Raw genomic sequence first — 27769 nt, forward strand, 5'->3', positions numbered from 1 at the left:
TTTCCCCCTTCCTTCTCAGAATGGCTTCATGATACATTTTTGTAAGGGCAAGTCTCCCAAACTATATCTGTATACTCATAATGTTGATGTTCAGTTTAATCAACTTTTTAATGGTAGAATGTAACACAGTCACTGCTACAGGAACACAACTCGTGACACTCTATGACAACATGCAGGTGACGGTCACTCAGTCCAGCCAATAAGGACAGCTTGCTCAAATTCTTTTCTCCAATCATGGAGGGTCAGAACGGAGAAAACCGACTCAACGCGGAAAGTGCCGAATTAGTGAGTGAGTGCATTTGAAAGTGGTCACTGAACTGCACACACACTGTTATTATTATCATCACCAGTGAAAGAAATCGATACAATCATTATTTTTACGAAGAGAGAAAATGAAAATATTGTACATGATTGGGGCGCTGTTCATAGCACACAGTGATGCCATCTTAAGGTAAATATTTTGTTTGTCGGTTGTTTCGTTGCTAATATATTAATTGTATTATTTATGTCCGTATTGTATCCAGTTGTCAGTATACCTCATCAAAAGTTTAACATTCCCTTACACCACAATGTTTATGTTATAGCTGCCTGTCACCCATGTGTTTCGATGCCCGCAGTGTTTGCATAACGCATCGTTAAAATAACGATTGCAGAAAGTCTACTCTTTAGACATAACTTTCGTAGGCCGCCCGCCCGAGGCTTTTCGATTTTGATCGATTTGATCTTTCTACCTGAACACTGTGCCAGGAAGTAGCGCACAATCTGTTTAGCTCTTAGTGCGCGCAACTTGTAATTCCGTTGCAGCCCGTGCAACGGACCACTGCACTGTCCATGACTCGCATGTTCCATCTATTTCAATAACTCAATTCCTCCAGAGTTCCCCTTCAAAAGACGCGGAGTGCACGCCGCATGATGGCTGACAATGGGATGTCTTTGGAAGAGCTCCAGACGTTGGCCAGGACTGTTGACGAACGCCTGGACGCCGCTCCCCTCATCCACACCCGTGTGGCCTCCGCCTCTCCAAAAGTGCCCGTTGAGAGACTAACCAACTTCATGGATGTATGTAATGTAACTTATGCCTAGTGGTCACAAGGCCATAATTAACTTAATTCAATGATTAACTTAATTCATAATTAACTGACTGCTTCAGAAAAAGTAGGCCTACAACAGATATCCAGAACAATATTATAGCCTGGCTACCCAGCTAAAAGGCCTTCAAGTAAACCTATTTTTTTTTATATTGTGGAAGTACTGATTCTATGAAATTCCATAGAAACCACTCTCAAAGATGTGGAACACCCACCCTACCCACAGCCGTAAAATAATGTGAATCCCTACCCTCTTTCAAAACCGCTCTCAAAGAGCACCTACGGGAGACTGCAATTAGAAACTGGCCCCTGTAAATGTCCTAACCCAACCCCCTCCAATGTACAGTTTCTAACTTCCGGTGTCCCCTCCCATATCTCGGGGGGGGATAACGACATTACTCGAAACAAGCATAACAGTTACTCTATGAGCTCAGAAAATCTTCCCTGGATAAACAGCCTATTAAAGGCCTGGTTTAAGAAGTGTTGTTTGTGTCAACGTCCACTATGGCAGACATGCTGACGGTCTGTGTGGGCTCCTCTCTGTCCCTCCAGGCTCAGTACTATGGTGTGATCAGCATCGGCACCCCTCCTCAACGCTTCACAGTGCTGTTTGACACGGGCTCCTCCAACCTCTGGGTCCCCTCCGTTCACTGCTCCTTCCTGGATGTGGCTTGCTGTGAGTCAACCGTGTGTGTGTTTCTTTTGTCACAATGTTTTGCCTTCTGTGGAGGATATCCCTTTGTTCGTCCAAACAATAGCTTGGATCTCACACCTAGAGAGCCAATGTCCTCAAACCCCCCTAACCCCCACCCTTCTCTATCCACAAGAGAGCTGGATCCCCTTCTCCTCCTCCTCTCCCAGCTGGCCACGATGAGAGCACTCCTTTTAGCCCAAGCTCATTTCATCTAGTACTTTGTATATACATTTTCACTATTAAACCTATATAGATCATGAAGATCCGTCTACGACATAATTGACGAGTTCAAGTTCAAGTATGAATTCTATATGAATTGAAAATGGGGGACCCTGATGGAAACAAGACAAACGTCTTTCTCAGGTCTGCATCCCCTTAACAATTGTATGTATTGAGCCGTACTGTATTGTACCCATTCTGCAATCTGTTAAATAAAGTTTTCATTCATTCATTCATTCAAGTTAAAGTTCAAGTTTCTTTATTAGTTGTCATACAAAAATACAGAATACTTTTATATAAAATGCTTCTTTCTGTTTTGCTCCAGAGATTGTGCTAGATAAAAATAGATAAGTATAAAATAAGTACTGTATAATAAGTATAAAATAGAAGTCAAGTACGTAGACAAAAGTGTTCAATATACATATATACAATGCAGAGTAGAAAAGTAACTGAGTTACAATACAATATACAGTACAATGCAGAAATGGGATGAGGTACAATTTAGGTACAATTTACAGTAAGGTGTAATGAGGGATGAGTTGTAGTGCAAATTCTTTACCAATAAATATAAAGTGTGTTAAGTGTCTAAAGTGGGTGCTGCAGTGAGTTGTTTGTTTAAAGTGAGTGTGTGCGTGTGGATGTGTGTGCTGTGAGTGTATTTGATGGTTTGTTACATAGTGTTATTGTCATTTAGCATCCTGATGGCCTGAGGATAGAAGCTTCTTCTGAGTCTCTCTGTGCTTGCCATGAGACTCTGGTATCGCTTGCCTGACCGCATCAGTTCAAAGAGGCAGTTGTTTGGGTGGCTGGAGTCTTCAATTATTCTCTTAGCCTTACCCATGTTTACAATGTTGTTGTAAATGTCTTGGAGAGTGGGAAGCCCACCTCCAATTGTGCGTTCGGCTGAACGGGCCACTCTCTGTAGTCTGCTACGGTCTTGTGCGGTGCAATTCCCAAACCAGGAGGTGATATTGCCAGTCAGTATGCTCTCTATTGTGCATGAGTAGAAGTTCTTAAGGATCTTCTGACTCACTTGGAACTTCCTTAGGCGCATAAGGAAGTAGAGGCGTTGCTGTGCCTTCTTGATAACACTGTCAATGTGTGTGGTCCATGTCAAGTCCTCGGATATGTGGACTCCGAGGTACTTAAAACTGTTCACTCTCTCAACCGGTGCCCCGTCGAGGCTGAGGGGGCTGTAGTCCCTGACCCCCGACCTCCTAAAGTCCACAATCATCTCTTTTGTTTAGCTGACGTTCAGGGAGAGGCAGTTCTCCTGACACCACCGCAACAGATTATTTACCTCTTCCAGGTAGGCCCTCTCATCGTTTGCAGAGATCAGGCCCACCACTACTGTGTCGTCAGCAAATTTGATGAATGTGTTGTTGTTCCACTGTGCCACACAGTCGTGTGTGTGTACAGCGAGTAGAGGAGGGGACTCAGAACACAGCCCTGGGGGGCCCCTATGTTGAGGGTGATGGATGAGGAGGTGCAGTTGCCTGCTCTCACCACTTGGGGTCTACCCGTCAGGAAGTCCAAGACCCACTGGCAGAGGTCATAGTTCAAGCCCAGGTCCCTGAGCTTGGCTATGAGTTTGGAGGGGACTATGGTATTGAATGCTGAGCTGTAGTCGATGAACAGCATTCTCACATAGTTCCCCTGCCTCTTGTCCAGGTGTGATGCTGCTGTGTGCAGCACATGGGTTATGGCGTCCTCCGTGGACCTGTTGGGGCGATATGCAAATTGCAGGGGGTCCAGGTTGATGGGGAGGGAGGAACAGATGTAGCCCTTCACTAGCTTCTCAAAGCACTTCATGGCTATGGAGGTGAGAGCTACAGGGCGGTAGTCGTTGAGGCAAGCAGGCGTAGATTTTTTGGGTACAGGGATAATGGTGGACTTCTTCAGACAGGTGGGGATGACAGCCTGTTCTAAGGACAGATTAAATATGTCAGTGAATACCGGGGCCAGTTGGTCGGCACAGACTTTTAGGACGCGGCCGGGATGCTGTCCGGTCCTGATATTCACTTTCTTAAAGGTCCTCCTCACCTCATGTTCTGTTAACCTGAACACTGAGTCTCCATCGGCAGTGCCCCCCCTCCATTGCAGTGGTTTGTAGGCTGGTGTTGTTATTCACAGCCTCAAACCTCGCATAGAAGGTATTGAGATAATTTGCTAAGGAGATGTCACTGTTCAGTTTGAGGGAGGTGCCTTTGTAATATGTCATTGTTCTGAGGCCCTGCCACATACCTCTGGACTGGAGTCAGCCTGTTCAAACTGAAGTTCAACTTTATCCCTGTAACACCGTTTTGCCTCTATTACTGTCCTCCTTACGTTTTATCTTGCCGCCTTGTGTTCATTCATGTTGCCTGTCACAAGCCCAGCATTGTAGGCTGAGGTGCGCGCTTTCAGAGCCTCACAGACAGATTTGTCTACCCAGGGCTTTTGGTTTGGGTAAACTCTAATTTTGGTAGAGGGGATTGTTTCTTCTACCAGAGTACAGTCAAAGTCCAGCACCGTTTCAGTGTAGTAATTAATATTGTCTGTGTTATCACGGAACACACTCCAGTCTGTACATTCAGTCTGTACAAGTGCAGCTTGGAGCGTCTCAGGTTTCTGGCGCTCAACGCATGGCGAGATAACCCGACTTATCTCGGGTTTGGCGGTCAATGAGTTAAGGCTGTCAAAGTTAACGCGTTATTAACTACTTGTCCTCAGCCCTTGTGTGGGTGAATGTAACAAGTTCCTAACGTTTTCTTTCCCCTATTATTTCATGCACACTTTATTCATTGTTTTAAATTATTATTTTCTAGTTATTTTGTGCATCACTCTGTTTTGAATTTGATGCAAATTTGCAATGCATGAGGGTCATCCTTTTGTGTTAACTCTTTCAGTGCCACTCACGAGATTTCTCTGTTTTTTTTATAGGTGGTTGCGTGCCACTCACGAGATTTCTCGGAATTATTATTATTATTATTTTTTTGCGATCTGAAAAATTATTGCATCACCCGAGCCTACCCGAGTATAGCCGAGCTGCGCCGGTGATCACGGTGGAAAAAAGCGCCCCCTGTCGTCTCCCAGATGACATAAGTGATTTTGGAATGGACTCAATGAAAATGAATGGGGGAAAAAATCTGGTACTCCACATTTTCCAGTTCACTGATCCAGCCGGGGTTACCACAGTTCATTCTGGAGCCTCAGATCCCCGCGGATCATGGAGATCTACAGTGTCGCGTTGGATCCATACACGTATCGATTTTTTCGAATGGTGATCAGGAATTGGAATATACCAGTTGGATACCATCTGATGTCAGGTAAGGACTCTATGTTATCAGTGGTAGGATAATCGGAGTAAGTTTGATGAAGTTATAAGCTGTTTTGTGAAATGTCTTCTTTCGGTTTCACTGTAAAAGTCTGTGAGGAAATCAACGGAGCGATTATCAGTGCGCGGCCGTAATGTGCTTGCGTGCACGTATAATATTGATCATCTAGCGTTTATTTGAAAACGATTCATAAAAAGGCCGACGAATATCAACGTTGTGGAATATTCCACTAAAAGACGATTTTCATAGAATGCTCCAGAATGAGCTGTTTTTTATATCAAAACGGGGGCTTTTCTAACTGCTCTGAAACGGAAACGACGCGATAAAAAAACAATCTGCCTTCACAGCACTGACTGGAAAATAGTCTTTGATAATGCAATGGGCAGATTAGACACATAGCCATAATTTAAAACATAGATTAGGCGATATTAACGTTAACATTGGCGCCGATGGTGGCATTCAAGCGGTAAAACGGAAAACCAGGCGTGGCACTGAAAGAGTTAAATGGCTGCATAAAGCAAGCATTTGTTGACTCATGTTGATAAGAGTATTAAAACTCTGTTAAAAAGATCCGTTTAAGGTAGATTTAGAACAGATAAAAAATATGCGATTAATTTGTTATTAATCACGATTAACTATGGACAATCATGCGATTAATCAGATTAAATATTTTAATCGATTGACAGTAGGGATGGGTACCGAAACCGGTACTTTTAACACTTTCAGTGCCAGCAGGGGGCGCACGATTTAGTGCTTGAATGCCCATCATCCACTTCAATGTTAGCGTTAATAACGCCTAAAATCTATGTTTTAAATTATGGCTATGTGTCTAATCTGCCCGTCGCTTATCAATGACTCGTTTTCCAGTCAACATTGTCAAAGCGGATTGTTTTTTTATCGGTTAATTTTCGTTTTATAGCATTTTGAAAAGCCCTCGTTTTCAAGGAAAATTAAAAGATTCCATAATAAACGCCCTGTAGGCCTACTGGAATATTCTAGAATACACAAAAACGTTGTAATTTTTCAGCCTATTTATGAATCGTTTTCAAATAAACGCTAGATTATCGATAGTATATGTGTACGTATGCACGCTATATAGGCGATCTGAAAAATCGATTCTTTGATTTCCTCAAAGCCATCGCCCACACACACACACACACACACACACACATAGGGCGAACGCTGAGAGCTCAGCGAATACAACTCTGATTATCCCAAGACTTGTAAAATAGATTCCTTACCTCAGATCAGATGTTCTCCAAAAAGATCATTCCAATTCCTGATCGCCATTCCAAAAATCGATCGCTTTTATTGATCCAACGCTGGGTAGTGGAAACACATATTCCACGCTGTTCTGAGGGACCAGAATGACTGCAATCGGCTCGGGTTACATGCCTGAGAAGTAAAATGTGGATTCCGGATTTTTCTTTTCTCATCCATTTTCATTGAGTCCATTCCAAAAGGGTGCATTACCATCTGGGAGACGATAGGGGGCGCTTTTTTCACATTTGAGCTCCTGATGGGGCTGGTTTCCCAACGAGAGACTCGGTTGATGAAATATGAATTCAGATCGCTAATAAAAAAATAACACGCTAATTGTCGTGGTGGGCATTCAGGGGGCGGGCTGATAACACGTGTTATGTCGTGGTGGGCACTGAAAGAGTTAAGGGTATCGACCGAATCATGTCGGTACTACCGAGTACCGATTCACGTGAGATCCACCGGTGCCACATTTCAGTACTGTAAATAAAAAAAAATAAAAAAATAAATGCGGTCGCAAGTGTGGTTACACTTTATAAAGCTAGATGCAGACAATGCTCGCTGCAATATTATATATTATATATATATATTAACAAATTGTTCTAAATAAATAATAATGATATTAAATCATTTGAAGTTTGGACTCATTTTTTACAACCGAGGTAGGTAGATTACATTTTTTTAGACTAAAGTACAGAAAAAAAAGTACCGTTGGGTACTGGTATCAATTCACAGGTACCGGTATCGGTTCAAATGTGAATGGTACCCAACCCTAATTGACAGCCTTAATATATATTCTGTAATTTTTTATGTCCATTTTTATGTCTCACTGTGTTTATATATACAGTTAAAAAGGCCCAATCAGTAATCTAAATATAAGCAAATGTTTTAGTTTTTTGATTGTATTTGCTCGATTTAGTTTGATCATTACTACCTCCTCACATTCATCCTGGTTGAGCTCTACATGTTGTGAGACAAAGCTGCAGCTACCTCCTCACATTCATTCTGGGTGAGCTCTACATGTTGTGAGACAAAGCTGAACTCAAACCAGGGAATGTTTTCTGAGTCACCAGAACTCATTGCAGTCACATGGCAGAGTCACATGCTTTGTAATTTGGAGATGAGGGACTAGATAATAGGGCACCAGAATGTTTAACTGCTTATGTAAATGCATTGGGGGAATAAGTATAGAGTTCCTTTACTTAAAAAAAAAATAAGTAAAAAGTAGAAATACCCAGATAAATAAGTAAAAGTAAAAGTCCTCCATTCAAATTCTACTTAATTAAAAGTAGAGATGTATTGCTATTGAATGTAGTAAGTATCTAAAGTAAAAGTATGCATTCTACATGACGTTTGTGTATTCCAGTGCTTGGGAGCATTCAAGCCTTGAACCATTGACCTTTAAAGGTTATGATAAAGTGGGCGGCTACGTGGCGCAGTGGGCAAGGCACTCGCAACGAATGCTGGAGACTAGGCTCGAACCCCGCTCTCCACATTGCTTTCAGTTTAGCTGGTCGTCCACAGTAATACACATTGGCCGTATTACGGGGAGGGAAACTGAAGGGTGGGGATCGAGCGTTGTGGACAGCGACTCCTACAGGTCGGTTGGTGCGCCTGCGCAGTAGAATCAAGAAGCGACGGGGGCGGGGCCCCTCCAAAGCCCAGACCCCCGACGCTGAAAGATCGAGCCGCGCAGGTGAAAAGATGTGACGGCTGTTACCTCGAGTATCGGAGGGGACTCGTGCTATGTATGACTTAGTCCACATTGCAGCCGGCTTGTGGGAGGCAAGAAACAACGTTCGAAGACAGGGGAGGGTTGAATTGGACGATATGAAAATTGGGATGGGAGAAAAATGGGAGAAAAAGTGGATTAAAAAAATAAAAGTTATGATAAAGTGGTATGTGGTCCAGTTATGCTGCTCTGATTATGTCCTCTTGAAGTTGATATAGGCTTCAAATGTGAAAGTATGCTGTATCTTCATAAGTTTTTGCCATGTTTTCCATGCAAAATCTTTTCTTCACGGTAACTACTATAGTAACTGATGGGTTCAGATAAATATTAGTGGAGTAAAAAGTACAATAATTATGTTTTTTGAAATGTAGTGGAGTAAAAGTATAAAGTTCCCTAAAATGAAAATATTAAAAAAAGTTAAAGTATTAAATTATATTCAAAGTGGTCTTAAAAAGGTCTTTAAAAGGTCTTAAGTTTAACCTGTTTAACCTGCAGGAACCCTGTGTCTCTAATGGGGAGAAATGGACTATATCTCAATAATAATCATTATTATCCCCCCCCCCCTCCCTACACAGGGCTTCATCATCGTTACAACTCCAAGAAGTCCACTACCTATGTACAGAATGGCACAGAGTTTGCCATCCACTATGGCAGAGGCAGCCTGACTGGCTTTATCAGCGGGGACACGGTCACTGTGAGTTACTGTGAGATACACACACAGGAGAATACATACACCCACAATCACATTGTTAAGTTACATTCCTCTCTTTTTCTAATTACAATGGAATGATAAGGTAGTAGTCCCTATAAGACGAGGTATTGCAATGTTTTCATCAACATCATTTCATGGGGCTGTAATTAACACAACACAAGGATGACGTCCCTGGTGGCCATATTCAAACACATTTTCTCTCAATAACTGTCAAACTAATGAATGTGTGAAAAACTGTTGAGAGTTTATGGATGTGTGAAGAGTTTGGTGAAGTGCCCCTTTAACACATCCATAAACGAGTTACGCCGTTTTTGCCCGCCATGCGTTGTCCGCCAACAACGGCGTAAGCCGTTTTTAAAATCAATATTAAATTTCTTCGCCATGGCATTCATAATTCATCCAGCCAACCTCCGGTGCTGCAGCGGGACCCTAAATGAGAGTGCAACGCCTCAATACCGCCGCCTGGTGGATGGTCGGGCGAGTTACACTCTCAAAACCGGAAGTTGTGATCGGTGCGTCAAGGAAATTCCTCCGGCAGTAATATCTTGTTACGTGGGTCCAGACAAACACTGGCATGCATATGGATCGCCTCCATAACGCAATAATCTATATGATTTCGGCGTTTATTGCGCCATACAAACCGGAAATGGATCTAGGCGATCAGTGTCAAATAATTGGGATATTTTTCTTCCAGTCTCATCGGCGAACGGTAAGAGGACAGTAACGTTATTATCAGTCCGATTGTGCGTTTCTTTGTTTGCAAACAGTCTGATCAATATATCAACCCATACTACATAAAGCCGTTACTGACGATCAAGGAATTATAAACGACCCCCCCCCCTTTCCTCCACGCATGATGAAGCATAATGTATACCGATCATATACATTTGAATTTTTTAATATAGCGTGTATAGGAAAGAAACGGCAATCGATAATCTATCATATGCGTTTGGGCCTATAACTAGCGTTTTTGGAATTACAGCAGAAAAGCTTATAAACATACTTATATTCAAGACGGTATTAACACCACAATGTATGAATGAAAAAATATAACGTTCCCACATCCGGAACGATAGATAATCGATGTTGAATGGGCCATAGTAATGTCAATATAGCAATACAATTGAAAAAGTTATAGCCCTGCAAAGAAGGTAAACATCTCCATAGGGTTATAGTGCTGGCAGACTGGCTATATTGATGGATATAACCCATAAAGCATATCTGCTGTAGTTTCCATTTAAACTAGTCTATTCTTTATTCTCAGTTTGTTTGTTTTTTCTTAACTTTCTTTCTCTCATTCTTTCTTACTTTTCGTTTATCTTTTTTATTCTCTCTCTCTCTTCGTCTCTTTCAGGTGGCAGGCATGGCGGTTCATGGCCAACAGTTTGGCGAGGCGATGAAGCAGCCTGGCTTCACGTTTGCCGTGGCGCGCTTCGACGGCGTTCTGGGCATGGCCTACCCCTCCATCTCTGTTGCTAAGGTTACGCCGGTGTTTGACACTGCCATGGCCGCCAAGCTGCTGCCACAGAACATCTTCTCTTTCTACATAAACAGGTTGGTTTGTGATGGGCGAGAGGGAGGCTGAACAATTACGGACAAAATTACGGGATTACGGACAAAATGTCATATTAGGACTACTGTAACAGATATTGCGCTGGTGATAATGTTTCAACCATCATTTCTAACATAGAGTCTGAAGTTTAGAAGCTACATTTCCCTATGTTAATCAATTTCACTATTGTGGTAGTTCGATGGTAATTCTAGTTGTACCATGGTACCAGCCATTGTATAAATAATTTACCGTGGTACTGCCATGGTTAAAGTCATCTATCACTGTGATACCAATTTTGTACTTAAATAATACCATGATATAATCGCATTTAAGCCATAATAATACTGATGGTAATATCATGGTATGTCCATAATCTTATGATAGTGACCAAAACATAATGGGAAATACCATGATTTAATTTTTTTAAATGCCATGATACTTCTTCAGAAGGGATACAAGATACAAGATACAAGATACAAGATACAAGAGTTTTATTTGTCACGGCATACAGGTATACAGTGAAATGTGGGGGGTCTCGCCCGCAACGATGTGCATAATACAAGTAATAATAATAAGAGTCCAACCAATAGAGCGACATAGTGCAATAAACAAGTAAACAAAGTAGGCATATCGGTATCTGTACATGAGTTATTTACAGAGCATGGTAGGACATGCTAGGTCCTGTGGTAGTGCAGTACACTGTTAGCTACGGATGAGGCACTGGGTCTTTATGTACACTGCTATACAATGCTATATTATACAATCTCAAGCTATACTATTTTTAAAGTGACCTTTCCTTCTGTAAAGTGTCCATAGTGTGAGCGTGTGGAGCATGAGTGTGTGTGTGCTCATGTTAAAGTGGCTGCTAGTGTGTGAGTGTGTACAGTGTGTGTGTTGTGTGTGTGCTCATGTGTGCTTGTGCGTGGAGAGTTCAGTGTTCAAGGCTCTGATGGCCTGGGGGAAGAAGCTGAGCCTAAGTCTCTCTGTCCTCGTTACTGGTGCTTGCAGGCGTTTGCCTGACCGCAGCAGCATGAACAGTAGGGATGGGTACCGAATTCGGTACTTTTGAGGTACCGAACCGAAAGACGTCGGTACTACCGAGTATCGAATCAAGTGAGAAACCGAAAAAAATAAAAATAAAAATGTATTAATTTTTCTTTTTTTTTAAACTTTTTTCTTTTTTTTTTTACTTTTTTTTTCATGTCAACGTTCACACGCACAATATATGCTTACCTAGGATTTGACTTGATTCAACAACAAAGCAGTCGGAGCAATGACAAGCCGAAAACTGTCGAAATTGTAGTTATTTGAAGTTTGGATTTTTTTTTTTACGACTGAGGTAGGTAAATTACATTTCTTGAGACTAAAGTACAGAAAAAAGGTACCGTTGGGTACCGGTATCGATTCACAGGTACCGGTACCGGTATCGGTTCAAATGTGAAAGGTACCCATCCCTAATGAACAGGCTGTTGTTGGGGTGGTGAGGGTCTTTCATTATCCTGCAGGCTCTGGATTTGCACCTCTTGTTGTATAGGACCTGCAGGGGTGGTAGTGCAATACCCGTGGTACGCTCGGCTGAGCGCACCACTCTCTGTAGGGCCTTCTTGTCCTGTGCCGTGCTGTTGCCATGCCAGGCAGTGATTTTTCCAGTCAAGATGCTCTCTACAGCTCCGGAGTAGAAGGACTGGAGTATCTTCCCAGATACTCTGAACTTCCTTAACTGTCTCAGGTGGTAGAGGCACTGCTTCGCCTTTTTTAGGCCTAGTGAAGTGTGTCTGCCATGCTCTTCTCAATCTCACTTTATCTTATGTGTCATTTGAATATTGTCCATATTGCATCGTTTGCGATTTGGATATTGCATTCTTCTTAATATCTGTTACGAGTTGGAAGGTGTGTTGGACCCAGGTGCAGTACAGAACAGAAATGACGGAGGACAGGTGTTGATTTTCAAACAAGGCACTGTTACTTTAATGTTGTAACGAACAGCACACGCGAACGACCACGTGTAAACAAAAAGAGAGATGAATCTGCATCTCAGAATAACAAAACAGGGAAAGCAAAGTGGAGAGAACAGTCTCCAAAAACACATTCTTTGGCATACACGTCAAACGACGGAGATGTAAACACAATACAATAATCTAAACTTTCAACAGCGAATGCAAACGGCTATCAAAGTGACATGATAATAATGAACAGTAGCGAGCGTACTTATCCTCCTATGGCAAGGAGCGATAAGACTTACTCACAACGGTGTACTCACGGGTAGGTTCAGTGATTAACTGACAGTCTGAATAAATAGTAGTGTTGGGCAGTAGCTAGCTACAAGTAGTGATGCTACATACCGTAGCTTAACTACAATTCTCAGTAGCGTGATGGTAGCGTCGCTACTTTTGAACCAAGTAGCGTTCTATGTAGTGTAGCTATTTTTAGACCCAAGTAGTGATGTAGCGTGAGTAAACGCTACACGCTACTGTCCAGAGAACTGGACTGCTGAATAAAGATTTGTGGGGAAAAAACTCCCCGGAGAAAACCCACTATGATTGGTTGGTTGGTTTAGATATGAGTATGACGACTCACGATTGGGTAAGGTTACCAAAACATTATGGGTAGGCCAATCAGAGGCAGGATAGGGCGGGGCATGCCACTCCAAGGCTCCGCAAAGCAGGAAGTGAAAATCAAAACACAGACCACATGAACCAGTCCGCGTGAAATAGCAGAGGCAGAGGGATTCGATGTTTCCAGGGCTGATGGCATTGATGAAGATGTCAATAACAACAAAAAGCCAGACAGAGGGCTTGTTTCAGTTTTATAATAAACAATCAAACTGAGCATTTTTTTGCCTGCCTATTTGTTTGGTGGAAACTTGATCATGAAGTAAAAAAAAAAGTAGTGCCGATGTAGCTAGCTATTTTTGCCATGTTCTTGTAGTGTAGCTTGCTACATTTCTCTGGGGATAGCTTCCATTGTAGTTGAGCTATATTTAATCGAGAGTAACTAGTAGTGTAGCTTACTACATTTTCCAAGTAGCTTGCCCATCACTGCTGAATAGTAACCAGGAAGAGCATATAAAGCCAACCTAACTAACCTAACACAATGAATGCAATCAGGACAGATAGACAGGTTAATTACCCTCAGGTAACGCTAGGGCTTTTCTCCCTGAGGAGAGCAAAACCCCAAACGTTACAAATATCATTATGAATTTGATATATTGTTCAGCCCTGGTTGAGAGATGGAGGGTAAGACCTGTAATTTCACTCATCCACTCAGCCAAACTACTGATGGGACATTTTCATTGGTACGCTTGGTGCATGGTTTTATCCATTTTTGGAAAGAATTTAGAACTGTATTCAGCCAACACAAGAAGCCTTGCGTTTCAAAATAATTGTGGTGTCTCGCCTTTAGAATTTAATTTGAACTTTGTCAGCTCTGCATCAAAGTGGACAAAACCTTTTATGTTGTATTATTGGCAGGGAAACTTTGTTTGTGGTTTGTTTCAAACTACTGTCACCTGAAAGAGACCATTTATTTGAAATGGGGTATTATAAGCTCAATTCGTTATCCCCGTGTTCTTTGGTCTAAATGGTTTACGAGCTACCTGACAAACAACAATAGCCTATAAGTATAATCCTCATCCTAATAATTAGTTTGGACCATTTGGTTTAAGTAGTTCCTTGTCTTGCTTGGGGCTTTCGGATGTGTTTTCAATGTACTCCTACAGTATAGACTGCTGTATCTTTTTTTTTATTTTGTTTATCACATTTTCTTTTCTTTTCTTTTTACATAGAATATAAAACAAAACATGACAGCACATAATACAGGAATAATAATAATAAACAGAACAACACCAGACAATAATAATAATAACAATAACAATAATGACAATAGAATAACAGTAGAATAACAAAAGTTAATAATCAATACAGAACCTAAAAATTCAAACAAATCATATTATCACAAACACCACAAAAGACATTAGCCATTTAACACTTTGACGACCGATGGGCTTAGTCTAATTAGTGGCTAGAGGACCGGGGAATGTAAACAAACAAGTGGGTTTTCTAACAGCTATATCTATACTTTATAGTGTTGCTATCTGTCCATTCTCATTGTCAATTGAGTGCATAAACCGTCCCTTCAGAATGGCTTAAAGAAAGAAAATCCATCGGTAGGTTGTCATTTTATAGCGCCGTGAATATAAGCTTTATCGCAGATTTCGTATCATCTATTTTCTGGAAAGCTAGTTATAGAGCTAAAGGCTACTAACGTTATATTCAACGGCATTTCCGTTGTATATATGCTAATGATATAACATAAACTGCTTATGATCCGGACTATCCCAGAGCATCTATGGATGAAAGGGGGGCGGCGGGGAACGTCGATTAGTATTATTGATTACCAATAGAGTGTCCGTGTAAGTAGCCACATTCACAGATCGATTGCTTGCGTTGCACATCAAGCTCCGATCCGGCTATAAATTAGGTGATAAATGTCTTAGCGTCAGCCCGTGTGATACCCGGCAGCATTTCCCCGTTATCGATCGGCATCTGGTAGATCGATATGTCCATTGGTTGATGATAAATCCCCTTATTCCATGGTGAAATCTCCGCTTCGAAACGTGATACACGGTGCACGCTGTTGGTTTGTGATCAGAGTAATATGATACTCCGTTGGAGGGTAAAAAAAAATCCATTCGCCCACAATGATACTGCAGTGGAGCGATGGCGCCCCTAAGAGGATCTGGCCGGTATTGCATGTTGCCGATTCCACAGAGGCGGGTAGATCTGCAGAGTCGATCGGGGATCTTGATCCGGTTATTAATATGGAATAAAACAATAACAACTTGCCACGGCTATATACGTGCCTCTGGTCCACAACGCATGGCACCGAAACACATATTTATACGTGGCCGGTCCCCATTGTGTTAAATGAGTAGCCCCACCACATACCGCTACGCTAAACATCAAATCTAAGCCACTTATTTGTCAAACACTTACCCTAAAGTTGTTGAAATGGTCCCAACTTCTAAAAACTTCAACGGAGAGTCTTTCTGTTTCCTGGGTGCTAACATGTTGAATCGAATGCAACTTGGAGTGAAAAGAACACATTTTTATGTTCTAATCAAGATGTCAGCACAGACAGAAAACAACTTCAGGAGTGTTTGACAAATACGTTTTCCACGGATTCATATAAAATGCTTCTGAGTAAGTCAAATAAAATTACATGACATACCGTCAACCGGTGGGTTACTCATCTGGATCACTGCCAGGAACAGCAACCCGCAACCCCCCCACTGAAGAGGAACAATGGGAATGGAGACATGTTTTCAATCTCTAGTTGATTGACTGAGCTCTTGATGCAAACACCAGACAACAGGCACATTATGAGTTTTTAACTGTATTTTGTGTCTGTAGAAAGGTTTATTTTACATTGGTAATGTGTGTAAACACTGATAGGCCTGTATTCAGATTTTACAATGGCTTTAGAAAGTTCCAAAAAGCATTTTTATTTCCATCTACAAGTCAAACTCATCAAGAAAGAATGTAAATGTTCCCCTGCATGAGGAGTATACGGTCAAAAATAATTCTGTATTGGGCCTTTAAACCTTTGAAATACTTGTGTCCTTCAGGGATACTACTGGGTCGGTGGGAGGAGAGCTGACGCTGGGAGGGACCGACCCTCAGTACTACACTGGAGAGCTGCATTACGTCAGCGTCACACGCAAGGCCTACTGGCAGATTGGGATGAGCAGGTGAGTGAGGAAGTAGAATCATGAGACTCCTGTGTGTGTGCGTGTGTGTGTGTGTGTGTGGTGTGTGTGTGGTGTGTGTGTGCGCAATACAATAAGCATCTTTAATATTACACTTTAATATTACTTTATTATTTTTAAATTACTAATCATAATAATCAATGGGGAATGTATTTGTGGTGGGCTTGTCTGACATTGTGGCATGATGTCACATACAGTACATGTCTTTATATGGGAAACACTCAACTGTATTCCATGTGTCTGTTTGTTATTTGGTAGGAAAAGGCCAGCCCGATCTTGCTTAAAATATGTAAATAAAGTACTTATCGACCACAGGAAAAAGGTACATATTGTAGGCTATGTTATAAGTAATATATTGATGTATTTACGAAAATTTGCAATGTGTACATATTACAAATAAATAATATATTAACATTTTAAAACGTTTTTTCAAAATTTTCGCCAGATGTTTTGGTATGAATGTACAATAAATCAGGCTATGAATGATATATCAACAAACCCCTCTGTAAAAAGAAGCAGGATATAGATAGGAAGAAATTTGGAAGGTATGGTGTGTGTAGGTGCTAGGGAAATGGATAATTTCCTCTCTTAAGTGTAAGAAAAACGCATAAATATTTCTTTGGGGAAAACGCCCTCAAAGTTCTGTATTGTAATTGTGATTTATGGACACAATCAGACAAAATGAAGTAAAATAAACAACTAATTGTGTGTTTTCGATATGTTATTGCCACTAGTTTGAAATAAGACATGTTATATAAGCAAAATATAAAAATATATAAAAAAAATATATTTGCCTTAAACTAACCATAACCTTAGCCTTAACTCTAACCATAACCACACTGTTACTTTAAATGAACCCTAACCTTAATCACACGGTTACTTTAAACTAACCATAACCTTAGCCCTAACTCTAACCTTAACCACACTGTTACCTTAAACTAACCATAACCTAAGTAAACACAATATTTTAAGCTTTGTCAATTTTGTTGATCTCCATTATGTAAAACTTGTGTTTACATGCTTAAAACGGAGTTGCACCCCTGTTTTTATGCAAGTGTGTTCAAAAATTACAAAACACCATAACTAGAGCAGCTGCCAGAGATAATTGTAAAGTCGCTCTTTGTAAAACATCTTTTGCTCAATCAGCTTTCTCTGTCAAAGGTGCGAAACTCTGGAACTCTCTACCTGATCACCTGACATCTGCTACAAATATTTCCACGTTCAAGAAGCTGGTACAGGGTCCCCCCCTGTACCACCCTCTTCTCCTACCCACCCACCTTGAACCACCCTCCCACAACACCCCCCCCCCCCCCCCCCTTCCCCTCTACACCCACACATACTCATTATCCCACTCTGTTTTATCAACACATACAGTACAATCAGTGGGTGCAGGCTTGCTGCAGAATTAGCCAAGAATGTGTGTTTGTGGGTGGGTGGTTTTTGAGCGGGTGAATGTCTGGGTCTGAGTAGGGTGGTGGGTATGTTGATATAATAGATCTATAGATAGTATTTCTGTGTTGATCCTTTTTATCAGTTCATTTTCGTTTTATAGCATTTTGAAAAGCCCTCGTTTTCAAGGAAAATATATAGATTCCGTGATAAACGGCATTTACTGGAATATTCTAGCATACACAAAAACTTTGTAATTTTTCGGCCTATTTATGAATCGTTTTCAAATAAACACTAGATTATCGATAGTATATGTGTACTTATGCACGCTATAGAGGCGGGCTGAAAAATATATTCTCTCATTTCCTCATCAGCGATCACCGCGCACACACACACGCATAGGGCAAAAGCTTATATCTATGTGAAAACAGGTCTGATTATCCTAAGACTGGTAAAATAAATTCCTTACCTGAGATCAGATGTTATCCAAAAAGATTATTCCAATTCCTGATCGCCATTCCAAATATTGATCACGCTTATTGATTACAGTGTTGGTACTGTAAATACATAATCCACGCTGTTCTGATGGCCGGTGATCACTTGGTCTCTTCAGTTGGCTTGACGGAAAAGTAAAATGAGCAAACTGACCACTCCCCCTGCATCAGTCTAAAGTAATGGGGTGCAGTTACACAGGGAGAGACGATAGGGGCGGTATCTTCCCAATTGAGCTCAGAGAGACTCTGCAGCACTAACCCGAGGCTCGATTGATGAAATATGAATTCAAATCGCCAATAAAAAAAAAACAGCAAACAGACGCTATACAGCGTCGGGGGCACTCAAAGGTCGGCATGAACTAACGACAAAAAGCGTCCGTGGATCCAATGTGTTAATACTGGGATTGAACTGGGGTGTGCATGGGTATCTCTATAGAGATGTTGGTGCACACATCCTAGTGTTATCCCAGGTGTATGTAATGGTGTATGTATCTGTGTATCTAATGTTAGTGAGGGCATGTCTACTTTGTACACTAACTGATTTTATTAACTTTTTATTTACCTACTGTGTCCTATTTTATAATGTTTTATGTCAGCCCAACCCTTTCTGCACCAAACCCGAGATTTCTCGGGTTTCGAATCCAACCATTGATCCTTTTCTCTTTTTTTCAATTTCCCCATTCTAAACACCTGCGCGGACCTGCCTGTGTCTCCCTGGTACCGTTGCCTACGTTAAAATTGCAATGACGATCGAATGCCGACAGGTCGCAGTATTGCCTACCTTTTGAACTGGGTCTCTAATGTGTGTCTCTCTCTCTCTGTGCCTGGCTGCAGGAATCCCCTCCCCCTCAAAGTGACTCAGAACACAACCATCTGTCGGAGATTTGCTCGCCTGAAACCTATTGTTTCCCGTATTATAGCCATGCCAAATGCACACGAGTAATTGCGATCGCGATGGAACTAGTGATATTATTCATTTTGGAGTACCTTCTGACTAAAGTAAGGTCTATTTTAGGTCTATTTTACCGAACCTAAAACATGCTTTTGTATTGATCACAGCGTCGTATTTTACCGAACCTAAAACATGCTTTTGGTAACGATCGCAGCTCCGTCAAATGACCCCCCCCCCCTTGATGATTTTGTGAAGAAACATCTATATATGGTATATACCTTTGATTTGGAAATAATATAGGTTTCAGGCGAGCAACCCGAACGATTTCCGCATATGCATATAACATGTCATATCTCACGATATAGAAAAAAATACTGGATTATTTTGAAAAGGGGCGATGTTTAGCCCCTTTGTAGAAATGAACTGGTTTGTCAGTGTTGGACTATAAATAGTGTCTGTCATGAGCCATACTATTGTCTCCATAGCTATAATATAGAATATACGATGGCAAACATTGTGAAAATGGTCAATAACGCTAGCGCCATTGAGTGAAGATGGGAAAACAGCGTGGCGCTCAATGAGTTAAGGAACGGGTGTTGCAAATTAGCTTTGGCTACAAACACTGATACAGGCATTATCTATGTATTTGTATCTGTCCCTTTCAAATAAATCAAAATCAATCAAAGCCTTAACCACACTGTTACCTTAAACTAACCATAACCTTAACCACACTGTTACCTTAAAGTAACCATAATAACCTTAACCACACTATTACCTTAAACTAACCATAACCTTAGCCCTAACTATAATTTTAACCACACTGTTACTTTAAATGAACCCTAACCTTAACCCTAACCACACTGTTACCTTAAACTAACCTTAACCTTAACCATGCACTCATCACTTCCTGACTGGACTATTGCAACAGCATTCTGTATGGCACATCCACCAAAATCCTCAACAAACTACAATACGTCCAAAACTCTGCTGCTTGCATGCTCACCTCCACCCGCCGTTCCGACCACATCACCCCCATCCTCCATGATCTCCACTGGCTCCCCATCATATACAGGATTCAGTTCAAAAGCCCTCAACAACCTGGCCCCCTCCTACCTCTCTGACCTCCTTCCCCACCACACGCCTACCCGCTGCCTCAGGTCCGCAGATGCTAAACTCCTTCAACCCATCAGGACTAAACTCCGGACTTGGGGCGACAGGGCCTTCGCTGCAGCTGCCCCCACCCCCCCTAAAAACCCACCTTTTTACCCTTGTCTTCGAGCCTTGAACTCCTTCCTCTCTCACCTTTTATATAATTCTTATTTTTATTTTTTTTTATTTCCTACTAAAACTGTATTGTTTATTTTACTCTGTAAAGTGTCTTTGAGCATTCAGAAAAGCGCTATACAAAATTGATGTATTATTATTATTATTAACCATAACCCTACCTTTCTATCTTAACCATAATCATTCAAACAAACCATCATCATAGTATTGATTGATTGTTTGTATCAAGGTGGGTAGGTTAGTCTAGTGGTCATCATTCATTTCGCAGTGATTTGTTTGAGACATTTGCCGATACAAAGTGAAAGCGTTTCCCAGAGATGGTATCTTAACTTCATTAGCCTTCCTCATTGAAACCAAGGGTCACAGCTGGCTGCACGCGTCATGCTTTTTCCTCCAGTGAGGTAAGTGTCAAATGAAGAAAAATAATCAACTGAAATAAAAAAAATTCAAAGTACTGCTTTAACATGCCCACAATACAAAAGCCATAATATACACACCACTACGTTTTAAATCAAATTTATATCTATAATTATTACTGTTGGAGCCTCCCTTGGTGCGTCTGCCTAGCTTCTATAGAATTCTATGGCAAGTCTGCATTACATGAACCGGGTATCATGCCACGTTATTTGCTATGCTACCCAGTACCCTACTGTATGTTGCTCTCTTTCTCTCTCTCTCTCTCTCTCTCTGTCTCTCTCTCTCTCTCTCTCTCTCTCTCTCTCTCTCTCTCTCTCTCTCATTCTATTCCTCTCATTCTCTCTCCCTCTCTCCCATAAAGTGTCGAGGTGGGGAACCAGTTGACTTTGTGCAAAGCTGGTTGCCAGGCGATCGTTGACACAGGAACGTCCCTGATCACAGGCCCCGTCGGCGAGATCCGAGCACTGCAAAAAGCCATCGGAGCACTGCCACTGATCATGGGAGAGGTTGGCACATGATGATGATGATGATGATGATGATGATGATGATGATGATGATGATGCCAACTCTTAACTTGGGATCGAGATTTGTTTTACTTAATTGACAAACCCACATGCAATCATGCAGAAGGACCACTTTAAATCTAATTTGACTAAGAGATTATCTCAGGAAATGACTCCTTCAGCATGGAGGGGGGATTAAATCCCTGTCGATCAAAGTCTAGTTAGATCTAGATCTAGTTAGTTAGATCAAACAGCAGATCAATTCACTGGCTAAAAAAAAGTGACAGCCCTTCTCTCAACTTGTTCAGAAGGAGATCATTCCAACAATGTACCACAGCCATTTAAAGATTAGCTTTAAAGGAATATCTTGCACTTAAGCCCCTCCACACGCAGAGGTCAGAGCTTTCAGGATAATATCCTGGAAACGGTTCTATGGGCTACTTCTCAACGACTAAACCCAAAGACGTGTGCACCAGTATCTTCTTTGGGTTCAGTCATTGAGAAGTGGCCCATAGAACCGTTTTTCATTAGAGAGTAGCCTCTACTTCACAGCTAACATAACACATTCCATTTGGTGAGACGTTAGTATGCAAAGTGCCTTACTGTGCCTAAAGCGTGTATATTTATAGTATGGGCTAACCCTTGCAGTGTTACTGCCATGCTCTACCCTCTACCCCATTCAGCTACACGGGATGAGGGGATAGTATATGGAGATGGTGTTTCAGTCTGTTTTACCTGTTGCAGATCTAATAATAGTAATACATTTAATTTATAAGCACTTTTCATGATACTCAGACAATTCTATCAGAGGTGGGAAAGAAACAATGATGGAAAATGAAGTAGAAATACAACAAAATACTAAATATGATCAGAGATTAAAGGATCAATAGGCGGCAGCCGATTTTTGGCAACATTGTAGATTTGTTATTATATCTCGACAGTAATCAACAGTACTAAAAAAAACAAGACGTTTGACACACGAAATTAATCCGTCCGAAAGTCAAATGATTGGAATGAGCGAGCTGTCTATGAAACCCTTTAGTGACACGAATGCTTGTTATGTGCCTAACAGTTGCGTGTGTACACAAGGCCTGCTGCTAACACATAGCTGCCTGCTAGCTACCTAGTGTGGCGTGGCTTTGGAGGCATCCTGATATATATGCAGAGGCTATAGGCTGGGCGATTAATCAATTTCAATTACGGTTTTGGCTTCCCACGATCATGGAAAGTAGATAATCGAGTTAAAACTATTATTGTGCCACATGCTGCGTTGCTCTCTTTGTCTTGTGCGTAAATGTTCAGCTCATGTTGAGAGGAAGGAGGGAGCCATGGTGCGTTTCTCCAGTTATTTTGGATAATAAACATCTTTGGTAACTTGTAGAAGATGAGAAAGGCAGCCTATGGTCGAGAAGAAAGGTAAAACAAATTCAGTTGTCATCACATGATGTTCTCAAACGAATGATCGTGATTATGATTTTTTGCCATATTCGAGCAGCCCATCACAAAACAAACTGGTCAGACTACTACTTGACCTTACTCCTAAAACCCACCTCACCCCTGCCCACTTTGACTACCTAGGATGGCTTAGAGTAGACGACAGAGTACAGCAACTTGCAATGGGCCTGGTCTACAAGATACACTACACCACACAGGTACCCATGTACATGTCGAAATACTTCCCAAAGGTCAGTGAATACCACGGCCACAACACCAGAGGGAGTTCCACAAATCATGTGCAACCCAGATTCGGCACAAACAAGGGACTAAACATGTTTTGCAATTATGCCACAACAATGTGGAACGCCCTACCCACAGCCGTAAAAAGATGTGAATCCCTACCCACATTCAAAACCGCTCTTAACACTTTGAGTGCCACCGACGCGTTTTGTCGTTAGTTCATGCCGACTGTTGAATGCCACCAACGCTATATAGCGTTTGTTTGTCGTATTTTTTTTTATTAGTGATTTGAATTCATATTTCATCAATCGAGCCTCACGCTAGTGCTGCAGACTCTCTCTGAGCTCCATTGGGAAAATACCGCCCCCTATCGTCTCTCCCTGTGGTACTGCACCCCATTGGATTAGACTGATGGGGGGGGGGGGGTCCACTTTCCTCATTTTACTTTTCCGTCAAGCCATCTGAAGAGACCGAAGTGATTGCAGAGCCGCAAAACAACGTGGAATACATATTTACAGTACCCAGCGCTGAATCAATAAACACGATCGATATTTGGAATGGCGATCAGGAATTGGAATAATCTTTTTGGAGAACATCTGATAAGCAATTTATTTTACCAGTCTTGGGGTAATCTGATCTGTTTTCACCTATATATCAGCGTTTGCCCCATGTGTGTGTGTGTGTGTGTGTGCTGATCAGGAAATGAGAGAATATATTTTTCAGCCCGCTTCTATAGCGTGCATAAGTACACATATACTATCGATAATCTAGCGTTTATTTGAAAACTATTCATAAATAGGACGAAAAATGACAACGTTTTTGTGTATGCTAGAATATTCCAGTAAATGCCGTTTATCACGGAATCTATATATTTTCCTGAAACTTTCAAGAAAACGAGGGCTTTTCAAAATGCTATAAAACGGAAATGAACCGATTAAAAAAACAATCCGTTTCGACGATGTTGACTGCAAACAAGTCATTGATAAGCGACGGGGAGATTAGACACATAGCCATAATTTAAGACATAGATTATGAGTTTAGAGCGCTATCATTGAAGTGGGTGGTGGCATTCAACGATAAATAGTGCACGCCACGCTGGCAATCAAAGTGTTAAAGAGCACCTACGGGAGGCTGCAATTCGAAAATGGCTACCGTAAATGTCCAACCTCCCCCCCCCCCCCCCCTCCTAATGTACAGTCTCCTCCCCACCGTATGTATATATTCTCTTCCCACCGTATGTATATTTCTCTCCCACCCACCCACCCCCTCCTAATGTACAGTCTCCTCCCCATCATATGTATACTCTCTGTCAGGATCTATGGGTAACAGTACTGTATATTTGCATATCGTATATGTTACAAATGTAACAGTACTATATATACCTGTATGTCATGTATGTCCCTATGTCATAAATGTCACTATGAATTGAAAATGGGGGACCCTGATGTAAACAAGACAAACGTCTTTCTCTGGTCTGCATCCCCTTAACAATTGTGTGTATTGAGCCGTACTGTATTGTACCCATTCTGCAATCTGTTAAATAAAGTTTCATTCATTCCTACTTTCTTTTTTTAAGATTTATTTTTTGGCGTTTTATCGCTTTATTGCTACTGGGCAGTCCAGTAGAGAGAGACAGAGGAGGAATGGGAGACAGAGTGGGGGGAAGACATTCGGCAAATAACGACGGGTTCGGGAGTCGAACCCGGGTCGGCCGTGTCGCGGCTGAGCGCGCTATGTGGTTCGCCACTGGGGCGCCCTCATTCCTACTTTCTAGCAGAACACCTGCCATTCGCTCCTCATAGTACTCAATTAGTATATATTGTAAAAACATAGTGTACTTTTTTGTAGATTGTATTTAATGACAACTCATTCCTTTCTCCCTTATAGTACGCCATTAACTGTAACAAGATCCCAACCCTTCCCGTCATCTCCTTCAACATAGGAGGCAAGATGTTCAACCTCACAGGAGCCGACTACATCATGAAGGTACACAGACACCTCTACCGGCCCACGGCCAATGACCATAATCACACAGCGTCCATTTTGCTCTTATGCCATGCTCCGGTTGGGATTCCTTTCCACCCTGTTCCCACCCAAGGCACGCAATAGCAAACAATTAGGTGTGTGTGTGTAAAAATCTGTGTTTTTTCAGTCTTGTGATTGTGATTGGTTTCTACATTCTAATGACCTTTGAACTATAAATCATTAGCTCGCTAAATCCAAGGGATTGGCAGCATGAGCCAAGCAGAAAGACTTGCACAATATACAAGCTTTGTCAGGGCTTCACGCTTACTTCTTTATTTAGGAGCATGCAAAGAAATTCAGGAGCACAATGAAAAAAAGTTTCATACCAATACTTTTTATTTGTAGGGTTGGGTATCGTTTGGATTTGATTCATTCTGGTTCTGCTTATTGAGATCTGGTTCTTATAGAATCTCTGTTCCAATTCTAATATTTTTGGTGGGGGAGAAAATTTAATATTTTCATGAAGGTTTTTACCGTGATTTGGGCATACAGGGATGGCGTGGATGCAAAGAATTTTTAGATGCATTGGACCCGTTGCTTGTGTGGCTGTAGGTGGGAGTGGCACTGGATCACACTGGATCACACACGAACAGCGAGTTTGTTTGTGATCCAGCGCCACTCCCATGAGTTTTCACTGCACATAGAAACATGTGAATCGCAAGAGGAGTTGTCAGCGCAATAATATCATAGCTTCTAAAACATCATTGAACTGTCAGCTTGTAGGATACAATCTTTACTCGTGCAAATGTAAGTGAAACGCTTGCACTGCCAAGCCCCGTTTGTAACAGGACAGCTAATAGCAATCTAGAATCTAATCCATCAAATTGCCTAGATAATCTTGACAAATTGAGAATTTTTAAAAATGTAATCATAACCCCAAGAATCGAAATAGAATGGTAGGATTCCCACACCTACAAACAATAGGGGCTCTCTCTAAAAGGATGAAGTGGCAGCACTAATGCATCTGGAACCTTCTTATTACATTTGAGGCAGATGAAGGGAGACAGAATGTTTCAGCGCCAGGCTATTGTCTGTACATTGGCTGGGTGGTTAATCTGAAGGTTCCCTGTATGATCCTGGCTCCTCCCGGCAACATGTCGACATGTCCCTGAGCAAGACACCGAACCCCTAACTGCTTCTGACGAGCAGGTTGGCGCCTCGCAGGGCTGCCTTCGCCGTGGGTGTGTGAACGTGTGAGTGAATGTGAAGCACCCAACCTGAGAACAGTATAAAGAGCAAAACTGAAATGATTATGGTTATGCCTTGGATGGGTGTGCCGCACATTCTTCACTGATTTCGGTCGTCTTTGGAAAATGGGATCTCTGAAATTGAAAACGCTGAAGTGCTTGCACTGTTCTCTCTACCTTGCAGGAGGCCCAGAGTGGTACATCCATCTGTCTGTCGGGCTTCATGGCCATGGACATCCCGCCTCCGTCAGGCCCCCTATGGATCCTGGGAGACGTGTTCATCGGGAAGTACTACACTGTGTTCGATAGGGACGCTGATCGCGTGGGCTTCGCCCAGGCCAAGTAGAGGTGGGAAGTACTACACTGTGTTCGATAGGGACGCTGATCGTGTGGGCTTCGCCCAGGCCAAGTAGAGGTGGGAAGTACTACACTGTGTTCGATAGGGACGCTGATCGCGTGGGCTTCGCCCAGGCCAAGTAGAGGTGGGAAGTACTACACTGTGTTCGATAGGGACGCTGATCGAATCGGCTTTGCCCAGGCCAAGTAAAGGTGGGAAGACTGTGGAGTGTATCTCATTAGCCTAAAATTACCCTCTCGTATGGTCATTTTAGTTGAGAGACCAGATGAAGGAAAGCAACAGATAAATTAATAATGAAAATAGTCTTTCAGTTCTGCTGATGGCTGTCAAAGATCATTCTCATGAATGTAGGGAGTCCTACAGCTATTTCATTGTGTCAAAATGATAACAAACGAGTGCTAACCTTTTGAATACAGTGTTATTTGTGTCCAATGAGAGAGCAGAGGAGCAAACTGAATTGTGACTCCCCTCACCAGATGTCTTGCTTTTGCTTCACTGCTACTGAGCTTTCAAGTGATGTCATAGAATCAAAGCTATGCAGTTCTAGTTTTGTGAATTTTGTTTATTATTTAGAAATTAATGTGATCTGATGAGTGCATGATTTCAAGATGCCAAGAGTTCTAGTTGAGTACTTTGCTTGAGGGGTGTGTGTGTGTGTTTTTAGAAACTGTGTGATTTAGCAATGAGTTGAAGGAGGGTGTTTGAGCTCTAGTAGCAGTTATTGGCTTGGGATTGTTGGGGTCTTTGCATGAAGGCTGTGATATTTGTTTCACACTCTGCTCCTTCTACTTCCTGGCAATACGACCACATTTCCAGTTTTGTAAGCCAATACAGAACAGCTATTTTTTTGTACACTGAAGTCATCTCAGGTTGATTTTTAAACTGCATGTACTGTGAATCTAATGAACCTCTGAGGGACCAAGGTAGATATTATTACATATAGAAATGTCAATAAACTTAAGCTTCTGATTGATACATTACATGTTGTGTTCATTTCAAACTCAAGACTGGTATATTTAAGGGAAACGCCTTAGATATATATCTTACTCCTGTATTGTAGCATCAAGTGAACATGCATGAACAGTTTGAGCTGCGACCAGCAGCTCTATAGGTTACCGGCCACCCTCTGGCGACCACAGGTTTTGCCCTAGGAGGTTGAAATTGGGCATGGAGGTCGTGTGTGTGTTCATGCCAATTGGCTA

General features: G+C 41.8%; 1 protein-coding gene across 1 annotated transcript; it reads left to right on the top strand.

Annotated features, from left to right (window-relative positions):
• Positions 1 to 305: 305 nt before the first annotated feature.
• On the top strand, positions 306 to 27542 carry napsa (napsin A aspartic peptidase). The gene is made up of 9 exons (XM_084329844.1): positions 306 to 451; positions 876 to 1059; positions 1641 to 1764; positions 8886 to 9004; positions 10377 to 10576; positions 16201 to 16323; positions 21179 to 21323; positions 24885 to 24983; positions 26394 to 27542. Exons 1-9 carry the CDS (start codon positions 393 to 395, stop codon positions 26553 to 26555), a joined length of 1215 nt encoding a protein of 404 aa, XP_084185970.1. The 5' UTR covers positions 306 to 392; the 3' UTR covers positions 26556 to 27542.
• Positions 27543 to 27769: the final 227 nt, after the last annotated feature.

This window comes from Notolepis coatsorum (genome assembly GCF_963971535.1).
Source record: "Notolepis coatsorum genome assembly, chromosome: 14".
Taxonomy (NCBI): Eukaryota; Metazoa; Chordata; class Actinopteri; order Aulopiformes; family Paralepididae; genus Notolepis; species Notolepis coatsorum.

Coding starts and splice junctions, on each gene's coding strand:
- napsa (XM_084329844.1), top strand. CDS start 393: ATGAAAATATTGTACATGATTGGGGCGCTGTTCATAGCACACAGTGAT. Junction 1,765..8,885: donor CTTCCTGGATGTGGCTTGCT/GTGAGTCAACCG, acceptor CTCCCTACACAG/GGCTTCATCATCGTTACAAC. Junction 21,324..24,884: donor TGCCACTGATCATGGGAGAG/GTTGGCACATGA, acceptor TCTCCCTTATAG/TACGCCATTAACTGTAACAA.